This window comes from Ptychodera flava, chromosome 17 (assembly GCF_041260155.1).
Source record: "Ptychodera flava strain L36383 chromosome 17, AS_Pfla_20210202, whole genome shotgun sequence".
Taxonomy (NCBI): Eukaryota; Metazoa; Hemichordata; class Enteropneusta; family Ptychoderidae; genus Ptychodera; species Ptychodera flava.
This window is the reverse complement of record NC_091944.1, coordinates 13,407,355-13,430,917: the sequence shown is the minus strand read 5'-3', so window position 1 is coordinate 13,430,917 and position 23,563 is coordinate 13,407,355. Positions and strand designations below refer to the sequence as shown.

Sequence of the window (23,563 nt, the reverse complement as noted above, 5' to 3'; positions counted from 1 at the left end):
CATAGAAGAGAACCCGTTAGCTGTAGTCTGAATATGATGATGCTTATATGAGACCAAAGGCAAGGGAATAAATTATTTATAAAAGAGATTAATTCACATTGAATTTCAAAACTTTGCCTTAGCTTAGTTATGTTAATATATCAAGCCCCGACCATTATCCCTTAACCGTCAGCCCTTCAGCTCTCTCTCTCTCTCTCTCTCTCTCTCTCTCTCTCTCTCTCTCTCTCTCTCTCTCTCTCTCTCTCTCTCTCTCTCTCTCTCTCTCTCTCTCTCTCTCTCCACACAAATTCAAGCGGGAACACGCGTCCCTTAATTGCCTATATTAATCGCCTCCATCAATTGTCAATTTAGGAATTCACGCACTTTCGATACGTTCCATTAACATCGCATATGGCATTCAATAATACAAGTGTAAATATCTACTTAAAGCACGCTTGTAATTGTCAGTATCAAGCAACTAAAGGGAGACATATGGACTGGTATTTTTGTAATTCTATGTCAACGTTGTCAAGGGATTGAAACGGAGCTTAAACTTGAATATTTCCATAGATCTTATCAGTTACCCGTAATAATAAATGCTTCGCTATTCCCTGTAGAGAGCCTATTATAACATAGCGCGACGTCAGTAGTCGATTCCGGAGCAACAATCTTACATCACAATCGATTTGTAGTCAATGGGAGTATAGAATAAACTGTTCGGTAGAATTGTTAAGCCACAGTGATGTATGTGCTCGACGTGTTGTGAATCAAGATTAATGTAATTTAAATGTACCATTTAATAGAATTTGCAAGGTCCATCGATTATCTTTAGGACAGTGGCGATGATTTGATGTCAGCATCAGATCTCAATTCGTGACAATTTTTTCGACAAAAGGAAAACCCGCTTTCCTCAAAGCTTGAATTCCAATTCACAGGGAATCCAGTGTTAAACTTATAACGTGTCCTTTCCGCTCACTGTGTTTTCTCCTTAAAATGTAAAATCTGGGATTCTCGTCGCGGTTCGCATAGTGATAGTTTATGACCTGCAGCCAACATTTTATCTAGAACCGTAATTTTACAGGTACCACAGTTATTTATAATCGCTAAATTTGACAAATAAATACTTCATTTTCGTACATGCCCTTTGTTGTAATATTTTCACTGAACACCACCCTGTAAAACACGCTTTGTGCATATTGACTCTTTCGGTAGCGCTACACGCTTTGTGCATATTGACTCTTTCGGTAGCGCTACACGCTTTGTGCATATTGACTCTTTCGGTAGTGCTTCACGCTTTGTGCACATTGGCTCTTTCGGTAGCGCATTGGTAATAAAAAGACATTTTTCATCGTCATCTGAAACAGAAGCTAATAAAAATATAACTATTTGACTTTCTCTGTTGATCACTCACCCTACAGTCAACCAGATATGAACATAAAATGCCCCCATGTGTCTACAGATCAGCCTATCCACCAGCCCGTACTTTTGTATCTGTCTTTCAAATCCGGAATTTACGTGCCTCGTTTCTTAATAAAGACGGGGTTTCCAATAGTATCCCTTTGACAGTTTTCAACGACTTCTTGTTTGTCTGCGATATCTCAAAGACGAGACAGGTTTGTCTCACCACGCTGTTACTTATCAAATATCGACTCGTGTGGACGTAATGGGATAAAGGTCAAAGTCATCAATCGAATTATAAGATAGGTGGAGATGTAGGAAAGGCTGTCAGTATATAGAGATTCAGCTCTCTGTAACACTTACATGCATGACATAAATTTAACGGTACCTATGCGATTTTGTCTGTAAATTTCCACTTTTCTCTCACACTATTGCCACATTGCTTCATTAATATTGTTACAATCAACATCACGAGCAATATTTGTCGTGTATAGCTTCAATTGAAATTACGCTTAGTATACAAATTTGTGATTAGTTGAAATGAAAATGCTAGCTTTCACCGCTGCCATATCATTGTATCAGCACTTTATACAGCATGTTCAATTGGCCAAGTCCTTCATGGGCCAAATTGTGGAAGATTAGTTAGATATGGAAACAACTAGTAATTGACATTAAATTGCAAAAAAGTATTTCACTACTTCTACATCACAGTTTCATCATTATGCGCAGTAAGTTTCATGAATGTTAGTTGGGCGTTCCAGTTTAATATTCTGAATAGGGAAGTTCGTTAAACATGCAAACCAGTACTCAGTTAATGTAATAATGCTATGTGATTTTCCCTAATGTTATCATATAACTTAAATGTTCATAGCAAGTTCCATCAACTTTTGTCGAGCCCATCTTAATATGTCCCTATTAGGAAATTATTCAAGTATGCAAATTAGTAATAAGCTGATATAAAAATGCTAAATGCTTTTCAGTAATGTTACATCATTGTATCTTAATGTAAATAGCAAGTTTCGTCGACTTTGGTCGAGTAAATCCTGAGATACATCCCGAATTGGGAAAGTTCGTTAAATATACAAATTGGTAATTAGCTGATTTAAAAAATGTTTAAAGACTTTCATCAATTTTACAACATGGTATCCTCAATCTAGAAAGCATGTTACATCATGGGCGGCCCAATCACTATAAATGAGCTTATTATTGAGTTTTTCTCAGTTTTCTCTATCAGTTCCTCTCCTTTTCTTCATGCTCTGACTGATCGTAGTAAATAAAATAAATGACTATATAGCCTAACCTAGCCTCTGTGACTCTTTATTTATTTTACATCCCATTGTAAGGACGTTTATCTCTCATATACACATCTTGTAATTAATTAGTCAACACAACTAATTATGCTAATCCGTGGACTTATCAAGGGTTGGTCAACATTGCAAAGATAGAGATGTAAATATTAGTAACCTTTCCTGTCTTTCGCGATGTTGACTAACCTATAAAATCCCTGATAAGTCCACGGATTAGCATAATTAGTTGTGTTGACTAATTAATTACAACATGTGTGTATGAGAGATATACGTCCTTGTAATGGGGTGTAAAATAAATAAATAAAGAGTCACAGAGGCTAGGTTAGGTTATATAACCATTTATTTTATTTACTCCGATAGTCAGAATGTGAAGAAAAGGAGAGAAAATGATAGAGAAAAACTGAGAAAAACTCAGTAATAGTTTTTGGGCCGCCTATGGTTACATCAACGTATGCTCACATCAATCCAGATTTGCACCACTAATTATTAGAATAAAAATTCTAATTATGCGAATGTGCAGTGTCATTGATATAACACTTCTATTTGACCTTAAACACTGCCATATGGTTCCTTGATCAAAACCTGTACAAAGATTCATAGGTTATAATTCTGTCAGTCTGAGAACATCTGATTTCGAAACATATGGATTTTTTTACCAATAATGCAAGCCATACCCACAAACGAGTAACAGTGAAAGAAGTGTGATGTTGTTTGTATTTTGGAGTGAAATACCACCAAGAACCAGCCAGATCACGGTACAGTGTCGTCAGACTATAGTGTGAAATGTGTCTGGACATTGGTATAGAGGCTGAAACATGGACTCAAAGAAGAATGAAAAGGCTTAAATATTGGCTGTGGATTGCCATTCCTAATGGGGGAGTGTAGAGGCAACTCAACGTGGACACTAGAGTTTAAATGTACATAAGCGATATAATTAGTTCAAATTTAATTAGAATTTTGAATAGATTGCATGTATGTCTCAAACCCCGAAAAAATAACCATGCATCGCTGATTCGCCATCTATACAATTTCAACATGGAACGTCTAAAACCGTTCGTAGATTGTCTTAATTGCCTTATAAATTAACCAATTCTGGAACTCATGCACTGGCCAAATATTCCATCAACTGCACAGCTTGTCGTTGTCAGTATCAAGCAACAAAGTGGAGAGTGGGTACATATATTTACCACGCATGGACCGTTTCTTTTAAATATTGCGCCAACATTGTAAGGGATGAATCGGCGCTTGCAAGCTAGGGGTGGAATAATTTTATAGATTATCATCATTCTTTTTAATAATCAACGGTTCCCATTTCCCCGTTTAAAGCTGATAACATAGCGAGGTAAGTTAAGGATACAGGCGCAACAGACTTACATCACAATCGATTTGTAGTCAATGGGAGTATAGAACAAACTGTTCGGTAGAATTGTTAAGCCACAGTGATGTATGTGCTCGACAACATGTTGTGAATCAAGATTAATGTAATTTAAATGTACCATGTAATATAATTTGCATGGATCCATCGATTATATTCGGGACAGTGGCGATGATTTGTTACAGGAATCAGACAATTTTCACCTCGCGAAATCCCAATTTCCCGAAAAGCCCAATTCACATAGATGCGTGTGTTAAATTATTTATAAATATATAGCAGGCCCTGTGGTCACGGTGTTTCCTCCGTCCAATGCAAAACGTTTGATGGCGATTCACATTTCTCGTCGCGGTTCGGATAACAATTAAATTTACATGTTGTAGTACATATGTTTTCTACATCCTTTAATTTTCAGGCACCACATTCGTTTATACTCTCAAAGTTCGGTAAACAAATACTTTATTTTCATGTATTGCATTCGGTAAAATATTATCATATTCAACGCTAATAACTAGACGCCCTGCGTAGATTGATTCTTTTTACAAGGACATTGATCACCAATAACCGAATCTGAAACGTAATCAAAATATTAATGTTAAGATAATTTGATCATTACCCTATGTTCCAAAAGGACTGATTCAATTTGACAATACCATTAAAATAAAGATAATAATTCATATAGAGAGTTACCTTAATCTGAATTATTACATCCCTTCGTACTTTCGAGACAAAGAGTAAAAACATACTTACATTGTGTAATTTTTTTGTATGCATAATTGTTCAAACTTGTCTATATTTGAAGAACCGTGGTAATAATTTCGAAAATATATTCCTTGTTCCTCTAAAAATGGAGCACATCGAAAGACATTTACATAATGCATACCCCTTGTGCTCTTGGTTTATTGGTGAAATTGTGCTGATGCATGGTAAATAATGATATGTCAGTTTTAGAATAGCTATTGGAACTAGACGATAAAGGGTAGGCCTGTCGGTTTCATTTTAGAGTCGTCATCACTGCCGTGGTTTTGTTGTTATTAACAAATTACAAGGGGTTCAAATTAAGAAACGCCCCAGACACTTACGGGGATTATAAAGCAACACTGGACTCAAACTGGACGTTCAGACAACAAGGAAATGACGTGGTTTATTTCGTTATACTGTTTTTTTTTCATAGCTTGAAGCAAGCGGAGGAACATCTCAGCCTCGTTTTAGTCATTGCTCACTTTGAAAGAAAAATAGTTACCTTCATCGAACTCTCCTCAAGTATAATGCAGCCACTTGTGCCTTCATCTGCTTAATTTGGTCAATTTAATCATCGGAATCATGGACCTGATAAATGAGCCAATTAGTTTTTTCCAACAGACTATGTCGTCAAATTAATAAGTAAATAAGCACGTTGATTGATTTAATAAGCAAATGACCTCGACAAGGCTACTCCAATATGCAGTTTAGTTGAGCTTGCCGATGATACTTTATCTGAAGTAGGTGAGTAAGCAGCGGGACTGGATGAAATGGCGTGTTTCTATGGCAAAAAGAGCAAGGAGCTTTCGAAGTTCTCTATTGCTCCTTCGAAGTCAGCGTGATAAACACTCATAAACCGAAAACTGTAGTCCGTGTAATTCCACGCCGTGTTCACGTAAAGACCGCCTTTACAGTTAATTTCAGATGTTTTTGCAGATTACCATCTTTGTTTAATCAGAGGCAGTTTTCTAGTTTGCAATCTGTTAAAGATTTCATATTCTAACTAGGCTCAGTATTGTATACAATATCGGCATATTGATTTTGGGGTAATCTGTGATAAGGCTACTACATACTGATTTTTGAGCTTGTCTAAGAGTTGTAACACACTCAAAGTCCCTCAACTTCTTGTTCCAAAAGGCCATTCCCTGATCGGGGGCATGTTTTCGAAATCTTGAAATCGCGCAACCATCGCGATTTTCGTTTACTTTGTGAGTCATATTAGATGAATACTTTTCAAGTAGCTTTTTTATTTGAGTACGGATTAAAAGCTGATGTTCAAGTGAAAGTTTTATATGTTATGGAGATTTTCGTGGGCATTCAATTTTGAAGCTTCGATGAAAGTTCTAGAAGTCGATGATCCAATATCTGATTCATTCACCTCGCTGATATATGTAACAGATATACATGTAATTGTGTTTAATGCGTATATCCACCATCTCTTTATCCCAGATGAAAATATCACAAACTTAAAAAGGTACATTTGCGTGTGGGAACGCCATAGCTTCACACTGTGAAAACAAGTTTCCAATAAAAAGATAATATAATGTTCTACACTACAAAATGCTGGTTAAACACGCTGTGGACATAGATTAATCATAGCAGGTAACACCTGTCCCTCCCGAATTAGTGTCTCGTAACCGTTTGCTTCGGCCGGTGTGTTTCCAAAAATGGGGTGTAAGCAGACGCAATAGTGCCCTGTTTTAATTTCACTGGAAGTACGTTGCCGGGTGAGTGCAGCGACGCACGTGAGTTTCATTGCAACTGGGCAAGATGGTCGGTCCCATAGTTACGACTAACATGACCTGCATAATCGAGTCAGGCCGTTCAAAAAATAACACGCGATTTTACTACTTATATGTATGCATCTTCATGCCATTTACTGCTAGAAGAGGCACAAACAGACCATGTAAAGGGGGTCACCGTGTTTAATTACAAGACTTTCCATTCTATGATTTTCAATGCGTTGCCGTTTAGCTTTTTTATTCTGGTGCAAATTGTCCGCCTGAACGGCGCTGATGACTACATTTCTATTAGGAAAACAAGAAAGACACTTCAATAAAACCATTTATTGAGACAAGCCATATCAATAATTAATTAAGCGAGTTAAAATTCAATGAGGCTAAATAATTTCAGAAGCCGTACGTCAATTGATTTGGCATTCATTTTCAACCATCAAAATTATTTTAGTGCTGCATTTAATCGAAGATTCGAAGCTAAATAATAAGCCTTTAGGCTTTTATTATAATTTACGACCAGCACAGCGTGGTTATAATGTGTCAATATTGTATTGACATCTGATCAATGAACGTCAAATATAGCGCTGTCTCACCAATGGCAGTAGCCCAGATACAGGGGTCATGAAAATTCGTGGTTGCCTTATGATTTTAAAATATTTGCAGCTCTTCACATTGCTTTTCATATATTGAATAATGTTCTGTGACTCAGCTGTATTTACTTGATATTACAATACGGCATAATGACATACCCAATATTTTGCCGGGCAGTGTATTCAGTATCGATGTCCATTAAGCGGACTTAAATTCAATCGACATCAATAACACTGGCAAATGCACCTCACAAATGTACTTTCTTGAGCTGAGCAATACTGGGACCAGGATGTTTCGGATTGCTTATGCACCTATCATTGTTTTCCACGGGAGGGGAAGGGGGTTAGGGGGCGCGGACCTAACAGAGGAATTTGACCACATCGAATCTCTACCAACAAGCTACAAAATATATCATATACCGAAGGAAGGGGGTGGGGGGGGGGGGAATAGAGGCTACATGTAGTGGAATGCATTTGTCAGAATAACTTTGAACGGATGAAAGGTTTTGTGTGGCACTCAGTCTTTGAGTGTCATTGTTCCGCATTGCCAATATTGAATCGGTGTAAAAGCACAAATCTGTTTTCTACCATGGGTCCATTTGTAGCGTGATGCTCATTTATTCACCAGGTGACGATTCGTCAAAATAAACAAATCGCATGCTAACCGGAGAAAAGGTGACTGAAACAGATGAAAACTACCTAGTCAACTACAATGAACTTGAGCGTGTAAATAAAAACAACATGACAAACCAGCATTATAAAATCGTCAACGATTCATTGACATTCAACCATATTTCTCCTTCAACCTCAGCCCCTACAAAATATAATAACTTCGAGTTGTTTTTTTTCTATTTCAGGTCCCCCGACTAACGTGACCTGTGATATTTTTATCAATAGCATCCATTCAATTAAAGAAGATGATATGGTGAGGGGCATATCATATTTTATCTCCACGAACAGCGTCTGAAAATATATTGATTGTCACTTTGTTCCCGATCACGTATCTTATGTGGTGATTAAATATCATAATCCCTGGAGAAACTTTATGAAAAATAGAATTTCTGCAAAATCGAGTGATTATTATTACTGTCAAGTTAAGATTAAGTGAGCCTACATTTTTTATGATATGTGCACGGTGAAAACAAATTGGTGATGTTGGGATACCGCTCCTCGACGATTTCACATCTACACATGTATGATCGATGAACTTGCCATCTCATCGCTTGTTTCCGCGTAGAGTTTTCCTTCCCCACCCCCCCCCCCCCATCTCTTTTTAACAGCTCACTTTAAAGAAGGTTTCAGTCCCACTTGTACTGCGCAAGCGTTGAAAACAGTCATGAGGCAGCATTGTTCTTTTTTATTTCTCGGCTATCTGTACACTCAAATGTGCGGTCATGTGTAATTCATCATTTTGGTGCAATTTCGGTAGTGCTAAATGAAATAAGAAATGTTCGTCTTGTTTACAGATTTAGAACTGTTAACTGACCGGGTAACAGTTCGGGCAAGGCCAACTCGATTTTGGAAGATCGAGCTACGCGCATGCGCACATTATATAGTACACATATTAAACGAAGGCGGACGTATCGTTTGCAACCGAGATGAGCGATAACAGAGAATTTCTCAGCATTCAGTGTGAAAATGAAAATGGAATGTTACAATTCAACACATACCGACCAGTAATATTTCAGAAATAGCATATGTTCTGTTTTCCCTACGGACCTGGGTCACCCCAAAATAGTCTGCTCCACGAGATCGAAGGCCGAGAGAAACAGACTGTGTTAGCTTTCCATCTGTCTGTCTGAAGAGAAATATCTGCCGTCACTCGTTTAGATTGCAGACGACGCATATATATATATATATATATATATATATATATATATATATATATATATATATATATATATATATATATTCAGAAAAATTAATAAAAACTTTTTGAAGGTGACTTTTGTTTCTTTTGCAAATTTTTGCGGATTCTTATTCTAATCTAAATAACAGATTTGAAATAACTATTATATAAACTGTTGTATACAGGGTGCGTCAAATGTCGTTGTTTAAAAAGGAATATTTACTCAGAAATGAAATTCATTCGTGCACGATAATTTTTGGTATTGTTGACAATGCGATGTGCTGGTAAGGCGTATACTAAGGTTACAATATACTTTAGGGACAAATATTAGATTTGCGATAAAAATGCAATTTTAGATATTGAAATTTGAGTAAAACACACTTTTCTTGCACAAAATAAATAATGAAAATTTTCTCAAAAGTTACAGCTTTTTACATGTCTCTTTAATCGAAGGCACTTTATTCTTGTTTCACTTTGATATCAACGGTCTGACAACGACTCCTGCTATTGTTTATAAGATTAACAGCTAAGATGAGGACGTTATGAGGGAAACCTCGTGGGACATTTTCTAGACGAGGATTTAACTAGCTTAAAATCAATCTGTTTATCATCATTAAGTTTTCATGAATCTTGGTGATAATTTCTGGCTTGAATGGCTCAGCGACCGAAGGAAACTTCAACAGACAATGCATCAGAAACGTCTAGAACTCGCTTTTAACTCTCTTTACTTCACCGATGAACCACGACCGTAATTTTGGATTCGCTATGGTAGTTCGCGCCTCGAAGGTGAAAGACTTAAACTTTTGCTCAAACTTTCCTCAATGAAACTTTCGACCATTCTCTCACCAAATCAAAAATACAAATCAGGGGTCACTGTGCAAAGTTTGGAACTAGCGAAACAAATTACCCAACATTTTGAGATATTTAAAATTCAAAATGGCCGCCATCCTTGTATTAACTTTATGGAGAAACAAATAACATTTGGGATTTTCGAAAACTGATGGTGAAAGTTTTTCTTTCTCCAAGAGCTTTACAATGAGCCCCCACAAGTGACCATTCAGAAAAGAATTGTAGAATTAAATTTGAAAGTCCGAATATCTGTCCCCGAGGCCCGTTCTGCATTACGTGAAATTATCGCCTTCATAAAGTCTATATTTCCATCGGGATACATCGTAAATTAAATGAGAATATGCGAAATAATTATTTCTTGTTATCTGCTGCTAAGCTATAGTCACATTTTGCACCGCCTCAGAACAGCAAATATTTCAACAATCCAACCAGCGTATTGGAGTGAATGTTAGGTATGAAGTCAAGGAGAAGACGTCATTTTTTTCGGATTGTTAACGTAAACTAAACAAATCCATAAGTATGTGAATAGTTTACCGTTAATTATCAATGCCCGAGTCATACATGTACATAGTGGCAAGGGGAAGCCGTATGATTGCTTCTCGAAAGTGAGAGCCTTAAACTTTCCTCAGTGAAACTTTCAACCATTCTCCTATCGAGTCAAGAATAAAAATCAGGGGTCACCGTGCGAATTTTGGAACTGTAGAGAAATAATTACCCTAAGATTTACAGATATTTGAAATTCAGAATGGCCGTTATTCATGTAACAACTCTGACGGGAAAAATAAAATTTTCGAAAAACTACAACGGTGAAAATATTCTTACTCCCAAAGCTTTAAAATGAGCCCCACAAATGGTAGATGAGAAAAGTATTGCAAGATTTTGATATTCCAAATATCAGTTCCCAGGGCGCATGCTACCTTAAGTGGAGATAATCTTATACAATAAGATTCTTCTCCATGGCGTAATAGATTTTTAAGCAACCATTCCCACAATCCCTTTCTCGTTACGAAAGTTACATAAAGTTCAGGCCTGTTTTACCGAGAAAACTAGTATATAGTATATATCAACGTTTAATTTGCGCTGGTCTTTGTGTTGGTATTTTAATTTCCTGTTACAAAAGTACATGTTTTGGGGGTTAAGGTACAACGCACCTCGGGGACAGATATTCGAACTCTCAACTTTTACAATATCCTTAGGACCTGTCGTTGGGAAACTTTATTTCCCCCATAGAAATGACACAGGGATGGCGGTCATGTTGAATTTCAAAAACACCGGTAGATATTGAGTATTTGGTTTCTCTGGTACCAAAATTTGCACGGGGACCCCTGTTTTTTACTGTTCATTTTGAAAAGAGATCGGTTGCAAGTTTGCTGGAGGAAAGTTTGAGCAAAAGTTTGTCATTCATTTTCGAGGCGCATACTACCTTAACCATTTGTCCATTATATTCCTGAATGTTGCAACGTTTGTTTCGCGCATCTCTACGATAATCAGATCATTTATCGGCATTAGAAATTTTGACAGTGTATGGGTTATGCCTTTTTCACTGAATAAAATAATAATGATAAATTACGTAAAAACATTTTTTTTACTTCCTCCGTAATGAAGTTTGTACGTTATCACGGGTGAATGCCAAAGTAGCTGAATAAAAGAGTTCCCCCTGGGATCAACACAATGCACATTTAGAGTTATAATTCAGTCGAACTCGAGATAATCTTGAGAAGTCCAATTTTTGATTATTTATTATAAAGCGACCTTCTCGAAACTCTTCGTCTTACTCAATGAACCAGTCAAATATCAGAGTTGCCTCGCCCCTCAGCAAAACAGCATACGCATGCAACGGTGAAAATGTCAAAATGAGCTTTCCACATTTTATTCCGCGGGACTTCTGTTTGTAAATTAAATCTTTAATGCGCTGTAAAGGTTATTCTTACCGAATGGAGATACCCTATAAGTGCGTTCGAGAACGTTTAACATTTAACTGTACTTGTAATCGTGACTGCTGAAAATGCTTCACAAGTATGTCGTTGTGACCTAACGTTAAAGGTATACTGTCACCTGTTCCAATTTTACCACAGTTACCATGGAAAGAGAAAATCTAACCAATCACAGTTTTTAGGCGGGTGTCCGCTCTTTAAAACAGCGCCCTCACATGGGCATTTTGAATACCAAGGAACGCCCCTTTGACCATACATGGGCATATTTAGATTACAGGTGACTGTATACCTTTAATACCGCCTTGATTTTATTAGGAAACTGCACATCTTCCAAGCCTTTCAATAGGCAGCGCAAAGCTTCGATGACATTCGTTAATACATGCGCGCGCACATACTGTTTTGCACCGCACACTTTAGCATTTTGTGACCATTATAGGAACACAGTCATTCGATTAAACAAGATAATCGGAGGCGCCATGAGGACTGCTCCTCAATTTCCTTTTCTCAAGTAATAAGACAGCATTAGGGAAAAGGGCATTTTAACACAAACTGATGACCCTATACACGTAATTTCTAACGTCTGATAGGACCTTTCCAACCATTATTACGGTACCATTTTTTGTGAGATATACCGAATTTACATACAAAGTCATTGCATAACATATTCCACGAGACAAACCCTCTGAAACTGGAATTCAAAGAAAACCCAGGTTATTATCAGTTTTATCTCTGAGCACAGGAGTAAAATTAGATATACAGTCAATGTCAACAAGCACTGATGCGAAAGCCATTGATTGAGGACTGTCGCACGCCGTAAGAGTAGCTGTCCTCTTCAAAGTTAGATAGAGAAGAGTCTTTCTCTTTTACGCCACAGTCTGGTAACGGGGTGGCATAGTGAGAAAGGAACAGCAATTGATACGTCACAGCTCTGCATAATTGAGTGGTCTCGCTGTATGTTTTTCTGTTAATATGTTTGTCTCTGATTGTTTCTTTCTGTCTTTTTCTGTTTGTCTGTCCGACTGAGGTGTCTGTCTGTCTGTCTGTTTTTCTGTCTCTGTCTGTCTCTCTGTCTGTCTGTCTGTCTGTCTTTCTCTGTCTGTCTGTCTGTCTTTGTCTCTCTGCCTCTCTCCCTCTGTCTGTCTCTCTGTCTATCTCTCTGTCTCTCTGCCTCTCTCCCTCTGTCTGCCTCTATGTCTCTCTGTCTATCTCTCTGTCTCTCTGTCTGTCTCTCTACCTCTCTCCCTCTGTCTGCCTCTCTGTCTCTCTGTATCTGTCCCTCTGTCTGTCGCTGTCACTGTCTGTCTCTGTCTCTGTCTGTCTGTCTATCTGTCTGTGTCTGTCTGTCTGTCTGTCTGTCTGTCTGTCTGTCTGTCTGTCTCTCTCTCTCTCTCTCTCTCTCTCTCTCTCTCTCTCTCTCTCTCTGTCTGTCTGTCTGTCTGTCTGTCTGTCTGTCTGTCTGTCTGTCTCTCAACAGATTCAGAATAAACCAGTTACTGATCTATTTCATCAACAAATATACCGATACAACACACAGACATCCGCCTCAGTAGTTGAGCTCAGTTAGATATTTGATATCTGCTCACGTTTTACACGGACATTCAGTAACATAATAGCAAGCAATTACCTGAGTTGTACAACCGACGAGGAACTTATTAACGATACAAGTGTCGTTTTGTGAATTCCAAAGGGAAATAACGCAATCTCTTGCAGAGTCATTTGTCGATGGCTAGAAATCGAAATGGCGTTCATCCACAGCCTATTAGAATAATAATACCTAATGGACAACCAAAAATGGATAACATGAAAACTCATCTTTAATTATTGAGATTTATATTCAGATAGGGGATACGGGAACATTTATCTTGTTAGTGTTGTCCTGCATTAACACTAAGTGTCAAGCATTCACCAAGTTCAATGACGTTTTCGATTGAGTTTCTGTTATTTTATTCTCTTTGTAAAAACGTTGATAGCTACTTCCAAAGTCATGTTAAAATGCATGCCTATAGCCGTCACCTTGTCAACACATAAAAATACCTTAGTCAGTGTCTTGTGTTAAAATTTGCTGTTTGGGAAACGCATACTTTGGAAGAAGAGTAGTACATATTACCTTTTTTATGGAACAAAAATTACGAAAAATGTTATCATACAGCTCATAGCCATTGGTTCTTTCAAGGCGCCTGTGTGTCGAGCAAGCCTACGGCAGACGGAGTTGATGCAATACGGCGCATTCTCATGTTTAAACACAGACAAGTAGAAAAAAATTCCTTGTTCTCCTGTCCGTGGTTTAAACGCGCAAATTTTCTCTCTTATTTTTGAACGAGAACATCCATAAAACATAAATTTATCGAAGTGCTCTTTCTGAATGCCCCTGAAGGGACAATTAGGATATAATGATTATGCGAACATATGATCGTTTTCGGAAAATTCAATTTAAACGCTCAGTGCTATTTTCTTCCGATACACCCAATGTAGACAGGTTACGGAACTTTCCTTTTGGCCGGCATCACATATGCACTTCATAATCGGCAAAGATCAATCATGCCAAGGACCGCAAGAATGAGGCGAATACCGACAAAATGTGGTTTCAAGAGATGCTGCAACGCAATGGCCTTGTAATTGCGCGTTATGTTTTTCGAAATATCCGGATTAAGGTCGAAGGTGAAAGACTTTTTCTGAACTTTTTCTGAAAACTTTCCACGGTGAACCTCTCAACCATGCATGCTCTTTCAAAATCAAGAATACAAACCAGGGGTCAAAGTTTGGTACAAGACTAACGACTTAACTGACATTTACCGATATTTGAAATTCAAAATGGCTGCCATCGCTGTGTTAACTCTACGGGGAAAAGTGAAATTTTAGTTTTTCAAAAAAACTAAGACACTGAATATCGTTCTTATTCAAAGAGCTTTAAAATGAGCCCACATAAGTGGTACACCAGAAAAGTACTGGAAAAAAATTTTGAGTCTGAATATCTGTCCCCGAGGCGCATTCTAGATTAATAATTTTTAAATACTTACATGTACGGTTGTAATGATTATAGGCAGGAAAAAATTATCGTGCAGCCTAGGGACAAAAAAATACCTGACATAACACGGTGTAAACTGACACCGTTTCACCTGCCCTTCACAACAAACTAACCGTTCACTTATTGAGCTGTGATAAATTTTACGTAAGACTTCTTCGGTTAGGTAATTTCACAGGCGTAAAAAAGACGACAGGAGACTACACAAAGCTCTATTTCACAATTTGTTTTTATGGGCTTGCGTCATCTACATCATCAATATTGTCACCATCGTCATGACTTCGAGAGGAGCAGCTGCTTCTACGAATCCCCCGAGGGCAGACAACTTGTGAAAGCTGAGATCAGACATGGCAAATCAGTTCTGCCAGGAATGGTTCGGATGATCGGTTGTCATCTAACACTCTGTCGCAGTTTGATATCATGAATCCTATGACTGCTGACAGACTCGTTCCCCAGGACACTGCATGAGGGCCCTGTCAAATGTATCAGAATCATGAAACGCACCCGATAGTCTTGAATGCTTATTTAGATCTTTGAAGGATATATGTAAATAAATAAATAATAATAAATATATATATATATATATATATATATATATATATATATATATATATATATATATATATATATTATTGTATATATATACATATATATATATAAAATATATATAATATATATATATATATAATATATATATATATATATATATATATATATATATATATATATATATATATATATATATATATATATATATATATACTGTAATATATTTGTAGTTAGGATATATGTAAATTGGTTCATACCTTCAAAGAGTTGATTTTGGAGAGAGTATGCATACTTTTCGCTAGAGTTCTACAATTGTTCTCTTCTCGCTTTCCATTTATGTGAAAGGCGGTGTAATCTGTCATTTCCCTGCAAAAATCCCTAAAATAATTTAGCGACCGATCCCTAAATGAGCCGCAATGTTAACTTTGATTACGTTCTTATATCGTTTGATGTAGGAATTTTCGACCTCCTTCTATCTCAACATGCAATGGTGGGACCCACGGCTGAAACATAACGGCAGCAGCTCAATCACGCTGAATTCGGCCGAGTTCATCAACGTAGTCTGGAGACCAGACGTGTACTTCCACAATGAAAAGCGGGGAGCCTTTCACGTTGTTACGACAGAAAACAGAGCGCTGGAACTCGGTTCTGATGGAATGATTTACTACAGTATGCGGTAAGAATCACAATGTTTTATTTAGGGGAAACTGTAAATTTACCAAGCATCGCAGAGATCATAACTTATTTACATAGAAAGGACGAGAGAGATCTCCTAACGACAAAATCATAAAAATAAACCATAAAATACGATACTTTATGTTTGTCTGATGTTCCAAGTCTTTAGTTGATAACTGTAAGCAATCAAAATTTCAAATACTGTTTTAATTATTGATGTACCGAAAGCAAACATCAAATTTCCATCGCAGGAATGTTCAAAACTCGAACATTTATGAATCTCTGAAGTTACCCGATGCAAATGAGCATACAACCATATACTGCATGAAGAGGAGTGTCATTTAGTTATGGGAGATCAGTAGCACTAAACGTTTTGTGTGGACCCCCCTTACCCCCACCCCACCCCACGTGTACGTGACGTTGAAGTACACAACAAACACAAGTGACTGAAAGAATGGAATCTCCTCGTCATGACTCTGAGGTTGTTTCACAAAACCTAAAAACATAGTTAATAAAAGTAAAAGAAGCAAATACTAATCGGTCTTTCCGGTTATTAAAGGGCTTGTAGCTCAGTGTAACTTTTGATGATTTTTAAGTATTTTCTTCTTTTATGTCAACAACAGTCTGATATACTTCTCCCCAAAGCATGTTGAGGCACGCATTATTCAGATTCAAGTTGTCAACTCAGTCGGTAAATGCGGAAATATCATCGTTATATTTGATAAGTGAATCCTGGTCAGGAAAAGAATTCAAATGCAGACAATATCAGTACTTTCTACACTTATAGACGTTGTGTTGACAAGCTATATAGTACCGTGTGTTTCACCATGCCTTGGGGAGTAGAACAAGAACTTGCAATTGACATACAATATAAAATAGAGAAAAAAATCAACAAAAGTTAAATTTACAGACCGTTTAATAATGATTTAGTAATTGGAGATTTTAGAACCAGCTTTTGGAAAAAAAGAAAAGCCTAAGACAGTTTAAACTAGGACAAAAACACCAACATAGTAAATGAAAGTCATTTGAAACATTCATAGAACAAGCTTTTCTAGAAGAAACTGCAATAAAAGCAACAAATAATAATTGAAGTTTAAAAAAGTGACAGGCCAAAGCTCCTCGAAGCTGAAAAATTGTAAGCAGTTCGTTAAATCTTCCTCAAGGAAGAATTGAACCGCCCTCTTGCAAAATCAAGGACAAAAATCAGGGGGTCTTCTCGTGGGATTTTGTACGTAGTAAACAAATTTCCTAAAATGTACCACAATTTGAAATTCAAAATTGTTATGTTAACCCAATGGGTAAGAAGTTAATTTTTATTTTCACAAAAAACAAAACATTGAAATTGCCAATTTCTCCGTAAAATGAGTCTAAGCAAGCTACACAACAGCAAATTGTTTAATTTTTTTTAGTTTGAATATCTACTGACACTACCGTAATATTCACAGTAACTTAAGGGAGCGAGAGACTCCCATAGCGTAAAGATTAATGCTTGCTACCGTAGAAAGAATTCATCTCGAAGAATATGCATTCCTCGCTCAAAATTATTATGAAATGATAGATTCACAACCAATAGCTATCAAACCTCTACCTGCGAATTGCCATACACAGTTGCAGAAAGCGATTGCGAATCTGTTTACTGCATGACTCTGCACGGTAGACTCCTTAAATCGCATACACAGACTTATTCTTCAGTCACTGTGCCCTGCCGGGCGGGCAGTTCAACAAACGGTAATCACGGATTACAAACTCATGACAAGGCAGATTTCAGTTTCTATGAGTCACATGTACTGGCTCCGACAAAAAAGCAGCAAAAGGTAATGTATTTTAAATCCGAGTCTTCGACTGACGTACACCTGCTGGTAAAACTGATTACACCAGATAAGCCTTTACATCTACCCGTCGTTTTCAAGTCGTGACTGTCATTCTAATCCTTAATTTACGTGCCTCGTTTCTTAAAGAAGACGGGGTTTCCAATAATTCCTATCCCTCTGACAGTTTTCAAAGACTTCTTCTTGTTCGTCTGCGATATCTCAAAGGAGAGACAGGTTTGTCTCACCATGCTGTTGCTTGTCAAATATCGATTCATGTGGACGTCCTGGGATAAAGGACAAAGGGTCATCCATCGAATCATGAAATATATGGAAAGTCTGCTGCAATACAGAGATTCAGCGTTCTGTAGAATCCATATGCGTGGCATAAATTTAACGGTACATATGCGATTTTTGAAATAAATGACCACAATAGAAATAAATTGTGAAGGGATAGACAATACATGCATGTCTTGTATGTTCTCTCATTTTACTTCTGTAAAACAAGAACGCGTTCCTATCCTTCTCCCTGATAAATATCAACCTTGTCGACAAATATTGTGCACAATTTATGCGATGATTTTATGCGAGTATAAGTTTTAGTCCGGCATAAATTTAAGTTGTATAAATTTGTTAACAGTGTGCTCTTCAATAACATAAGATTATAAATTATTAACAGTATAAATTTTAGTCCGGAATAAATTTAAGTTGTCAACAACAAGAACGCGTTCCTATTATTCTCCTCGACAAATATCAACCTTGTCGACAAATCTTGTGCACAATTTATGCGATGATTTTATGCGAGTGTAAATTTTAGTCCTGAGTCAACAACATAACATTTGGCATAACACAATAAACACTCAAGCTATGTTGATCCAAGTATGGCCCCCTCCGCAAAACTAGCCCTTTTGATATACGTTTGGGCAGGACAAGAAAAATACTCATCGAAAAATAAATAAAGATAATAGACTATACATCATAGGTAACAGCTTGTTGAACTTTACAGTATTTAATTGAATATTCACGGCGTTTTCCGATAAATTGAAGCATTATCTAATGTTATTGAAGAGCATACTGTTAACTCATGGATGGTCTCCTTGGAGAGACTGGCACTGGTGTAAATTAACGGGGAAGTATCACCGACAATTGGGAAGCGCTACTGAGACAATATTTTTTGAATAATATATAAATTAAAATGTGTGCTCAGCTCTGACGCCCAGTTTATCTAAAATCGGAAGTTTTATACAGATTCCGTACCAAATACCTTCTCCATGCCCTTAAGAAGAAGTCAGATTTCCAATTCTATTTATTCTACCGGAATATAGCAGTGATATTTGCGGTAAAAAAGCAAACTGCATGAAGGGTAATCACAAAACGGAGCCTAGGGAATACCACCTGCATAATCTCGTGAGATTTAGCGAGACTTTCATTATGAAGACTGTGAAACTGTGATAACTCCGTCCAATCGTCATTAATTGTGAGCTTAAAAGACTTCGCGTGCAAAATGTCAGTCTATCTGTGTACAGAGAGTGGGAGAGGCTGTACGAGGCCATATGCAATACGAACAGCATGGTTATATTTGGCTCCCTCAACTTGAATTTTATGATTTCGCTCAAACGAAAGGACAACTCACTGACACTCATAAAGGTCTATTTATTTTTACCAACAAGGTCAAATTTGATGTTTAACAGTCATTTCGTTTCACGACTTTAGCATATCTTAGGTAACGATAGGTACGTGATATTTCAATGTACGGAAACATAAAAATTATTTTTATACTTTCTCAAATTTTTTATACTTTCTCAAATTTAAGCACACAATCTCGAGTATCCTGTTGGACAGATGTGAAATTTTGGTCCGTATCAAAATATCCTGAGACGCTTACAATGTCGAAACTCATTTTATAACCATTAGGTGCGTATATTAAATTGGTATTCTAGACGTGTGCTTTTAAATTGGTATTCTAGACATGTGCTTTTATCTAATTCACTCTCTGCAAACTTTTACTCCACATTGAATTTTGATTCCATTGAAATTGCTTTCTTATTAATTTCATTCAGAAATACTACTTCTCAGCATGTCAGCATGCTTAGCTGAATGTATCATGTGCCGCAGACATCAGTTGACAATAACTGTTTCCACAAGAGCATCATCGATACGATCTTTCAATAATCGCAAAAAAAAACTACTTTTCGTGTCTCAACTCTGCCTGAAATACATGCATATCTTTGAGGTCAATAGACTTAATGTAATATCTTTGAGAGACGTGGTGATGGAACGGCGTCCCCGTGAGTGTATAACTTAGCGATGAAGACAACCATGGATGTAAAGCTCGGATTCAAAAGCTGTCGATTGCATGCTTCGCAGCGCGTGTACATGAAGTACAATTTACGAACTGTCGTCAAGAGATACACGTGCACTTTCAGCAGCCTACAGACATGCAGTATATCCGTTGGTCTTGTTCTCGTTTTCACGACATCATGTGATCGATCGTCAAAATCGTGCTGTGTGAAATGAGTCGTAATGATAGATACGATCTGTTTGTACCTCGAGGATGAGGACAACAACCACCATTGCACTGTCAATTAACAAGCAAACTGATACATGCCTTAATGAAACAAGGTTTCAGGGTTAAAGAATCAAGGAAAGATGTCGCTAGTTTTATTTGGAGTTCAATTACCGGTCGAAATAAACGTGATGACATGTTTTACTATTTCTAATGTCCTTGAAAACAAGCATTTATTACAAAATCGTGAGAGGCAATATCTTTTTACGATTGCTGATGTATTTCCAATGCTAATTTGATAATGCAGACGTGCCATGAACAAATTCCCAAGCAAAGGCAAAACATCGGCAGAAGAACCGAACAGAGAGACACGCCATCAATCTGCTCTATTTAAGTCTCAGAGATTGATATCTCTGGGGCCGCAAATGTTTGGCTCCGTCAGTCCTTACCGCCCTCCCCCGAGCCCTAAATCATTTCTCAGACACATCGAAGCGGTGTCGCTCCAGTTTAGTTCGAAAGAAAGGCGTACCGCATAGTGTAAATGCATGTCAATTTGTGTCACTATGCGATACGCTTTAATCCCTCGGCAATTAAAATCAAATAAATCCACATGCCCTAAAACGTCATTACACAGAAATGCATATATTTCGTGAACATTCGGCTCGGGAACAATCCCCTGGTACATATTCAAATACATAGGCTTTTTAATTCTAACCCTATAAGATCTCACATGAACACTTTCGTGTTTTCCGCTTTTAGATTTCTATTCCAGGTTCACACAGGCAAATTTGACGGTACTTGGCAAAATAGGTCCGACATCGCACCCGACCTGGGATTCAATTTAGTTTCCGTTCAAACACGATCGTAACAAAAATACGCAAACGATATATAACTCTATGTGACCTCTGACCTTTCAAAGATCAACAAGACAATTATGCACATGCATATGAATTGACAGTGTGCATTTCATTTGTTTCGTGATATAATCCAATATGGCTACCATCTGAAGACACATAGCACAAATGGCATCATTGTGATCCTTGGGTAGCTTCAGGTTGTGATTCAAAGTGTTTTTACTATACTAATTGTGCATGGCCAAATATATCCATGAATCTATGTCTCAAAAAATGTTCTTCTAGTCAGGGTTTTTCAAGTCGCGACGCAAAAACTGTGAATCGGCAATGGCCTATTCTTTTACCGGCAGTATCCCCCTTCAGATCCAAAAACATTCAAATGGGAAAACCGAGAAATGGTATAAATTAGATAATATCGTTTTGTTATGTAGGTCATTTCCCCCCACACTCATCATGACCTGAGTTCAATTAGTCTAGAACATTCTCAAGGTCACTACCCTCAATGACCTCACAACCTTGAATTCAATTAGTCATGTTTGGAATGTTCTGGAAAGTTGATTAGTTGTGTAAGGGAGATAATTTTAGAACAGTAATTAGCATGTCACATAAAAGTTCTAGATTGTTCTTATATGCCTTTATAAAAGGGACGTGCTCAGCTTCCAGTCAGACTTTTGGGATCGTGTCTCTTGTGTGTACTAAACTCCAGCAGTAGTCATTCTCAAGACTTTTCAAGACCTTCACTGCCAACGCTGGATTATACTGTGGGCTTTGTGCAGCTTCAAGCCTGCAAGCCAAAGGACTGTTCATTCATCCGACTGACTGTTACAACTCTGAGACTGGAGCTTTGCCGTCCCAGCTGAGATAAGTAGTCTGTACACTTTTAAAGCTTGTACTCTATCCCTGACTTAGCAATTAGTTTTATTTTCGTAATAAATTTTGTTTAAACGTTAACTGCTGAGTTCACCTTTTGTTCGTTTTCTCTGCACGTAACAAAATTGGGGGCTCGTCCGGGATACGAATATTTTGAGCCGTTTGACAACATTTTGCCTGCCTTTTCAAAACTACTGTATACTGTGAACTCAGCGAAATTCAATCATGGCGGAATTCAAGCCAGACGAATTTATGGATGACCTTGATCAGGACGCATTTGATTCCCTCAAAAAGACAACCTCATTGCACTGGCCAATTTCCTTAAAGTAGATGTCAAAAGATCTTATGCGCAAGCGGGAAATACAGTACCACATTGCAAAACATTTAGTTAATTTAGGCCAATTTGAGGAATCCACCCTGAAAGATTATGAGCCTGAGTCTTCCTTCGAACTAAAAAATTAGAATTAGAAATTCAGGCAGATTTGGAGCTTAAAAAATTGGCATTAGAAAAAGAAAAAATACAAATGCAATTACAAATGAAAGAAAAAGAATTGCAAATGGAAGAAAGACAGAAAGAAAAAGAAAGGCAGGAAAGATTAGAAATGGAAGAAAGACAGAAAGAGAGGGAATTGGAAATGAAAAGAAAAGAATTGCAAATGGAAGAAGACAAAGGGAGAAAGAAAGAGAGGAAAAGAAAAGGAAAGAGAATTAGCAGAACACCGACTGCAGTTAGAAATAGACGTTTAGAGCTTGGAATCAGAAATTTAGAGCTTGGAAAGTCAGGAAAATTCTTCCCTTCAGACAAGTTTGACATCACTAAGCATTTCAGGTTAGTTCCCCCTTTCCAAGAAAAGGATGTTGATAAATATTTCCTTCATTTTGAGAAAATTGCTCAGAGTCTGGATTGGCCTAAGGAGTCCTGGTCTATGCTTTTGCAGAGTGCTTTGGTGGGTAAAGCCAGAGAAATTTACATTCAGTTGTCAGTAGAGCAGGCTTCAGATTATGATTCTGTGAAGGAATTAATTCTCAAGGGTTATGAGTTGGTGCCTGAAGCTTACCGTCAGAAATTTAGGGATTGTGAGAAGGTGAAGGATCAAACTTATGTTGAATTTGCTCGAACAAAAGAACAACTGTTTGACCGTTGGTGCTCTTCTGAAAAGGTTAGTCAGAATTATGACAAATTACGACAGCTTGTTTTGATTGAGGAATTTAAAAGGTGCATCCGGAGTGACATCAAGACGTTTATCAATGAACAAAAGGCAGATACATTAGAGGTTGCTGCACGTTTGGCCGATGATTATTCATTGACCCACAAATCTTCATTTCTCAGCAAACCATCCCAGTCTTTTTCTACAGAAACAATGAGGTAAATTTAACTCCTCCTTTCCATCCAAGAATTTCTCAAAGGAGAGTAGGAAATCAAATGACAGCAGTTCACACAGTTCAAGTAACACTCCCACATCATCAGATCCCAAGTCTCAATCTCCTTCTGACAAACAGTTCGGTACACTTTCTTGTAATTAT

General features: G+C 37.4%; 1 protein-coding gene across 1 annotated transcript in view; it reads left to right on the top strand.

The window, feature by feature from the left end:
- LOC139115502 (glycine receptor subunit alpha-3-like) overlaps window positions 1-23,563 on the top strand; it is a 57,295-nt gene that overhangs the window by 14,700 nt on the left and 19,032 nt on the right. The window contains exons 4-5 of the mRNA XM_070677639.1: window positions 7,981-8,048; window positions 15,782-16,002. Of these exons, the coding sequence (XP_070533740.1) occupies window positions 7,981-8,048; window positions 15,782-16,002 (289 nt within the window). The remainder of the gene's footprint in view (window positions 1-7,980; window positions 8,049-15,781; window positions 16,003-23,563) is intronic.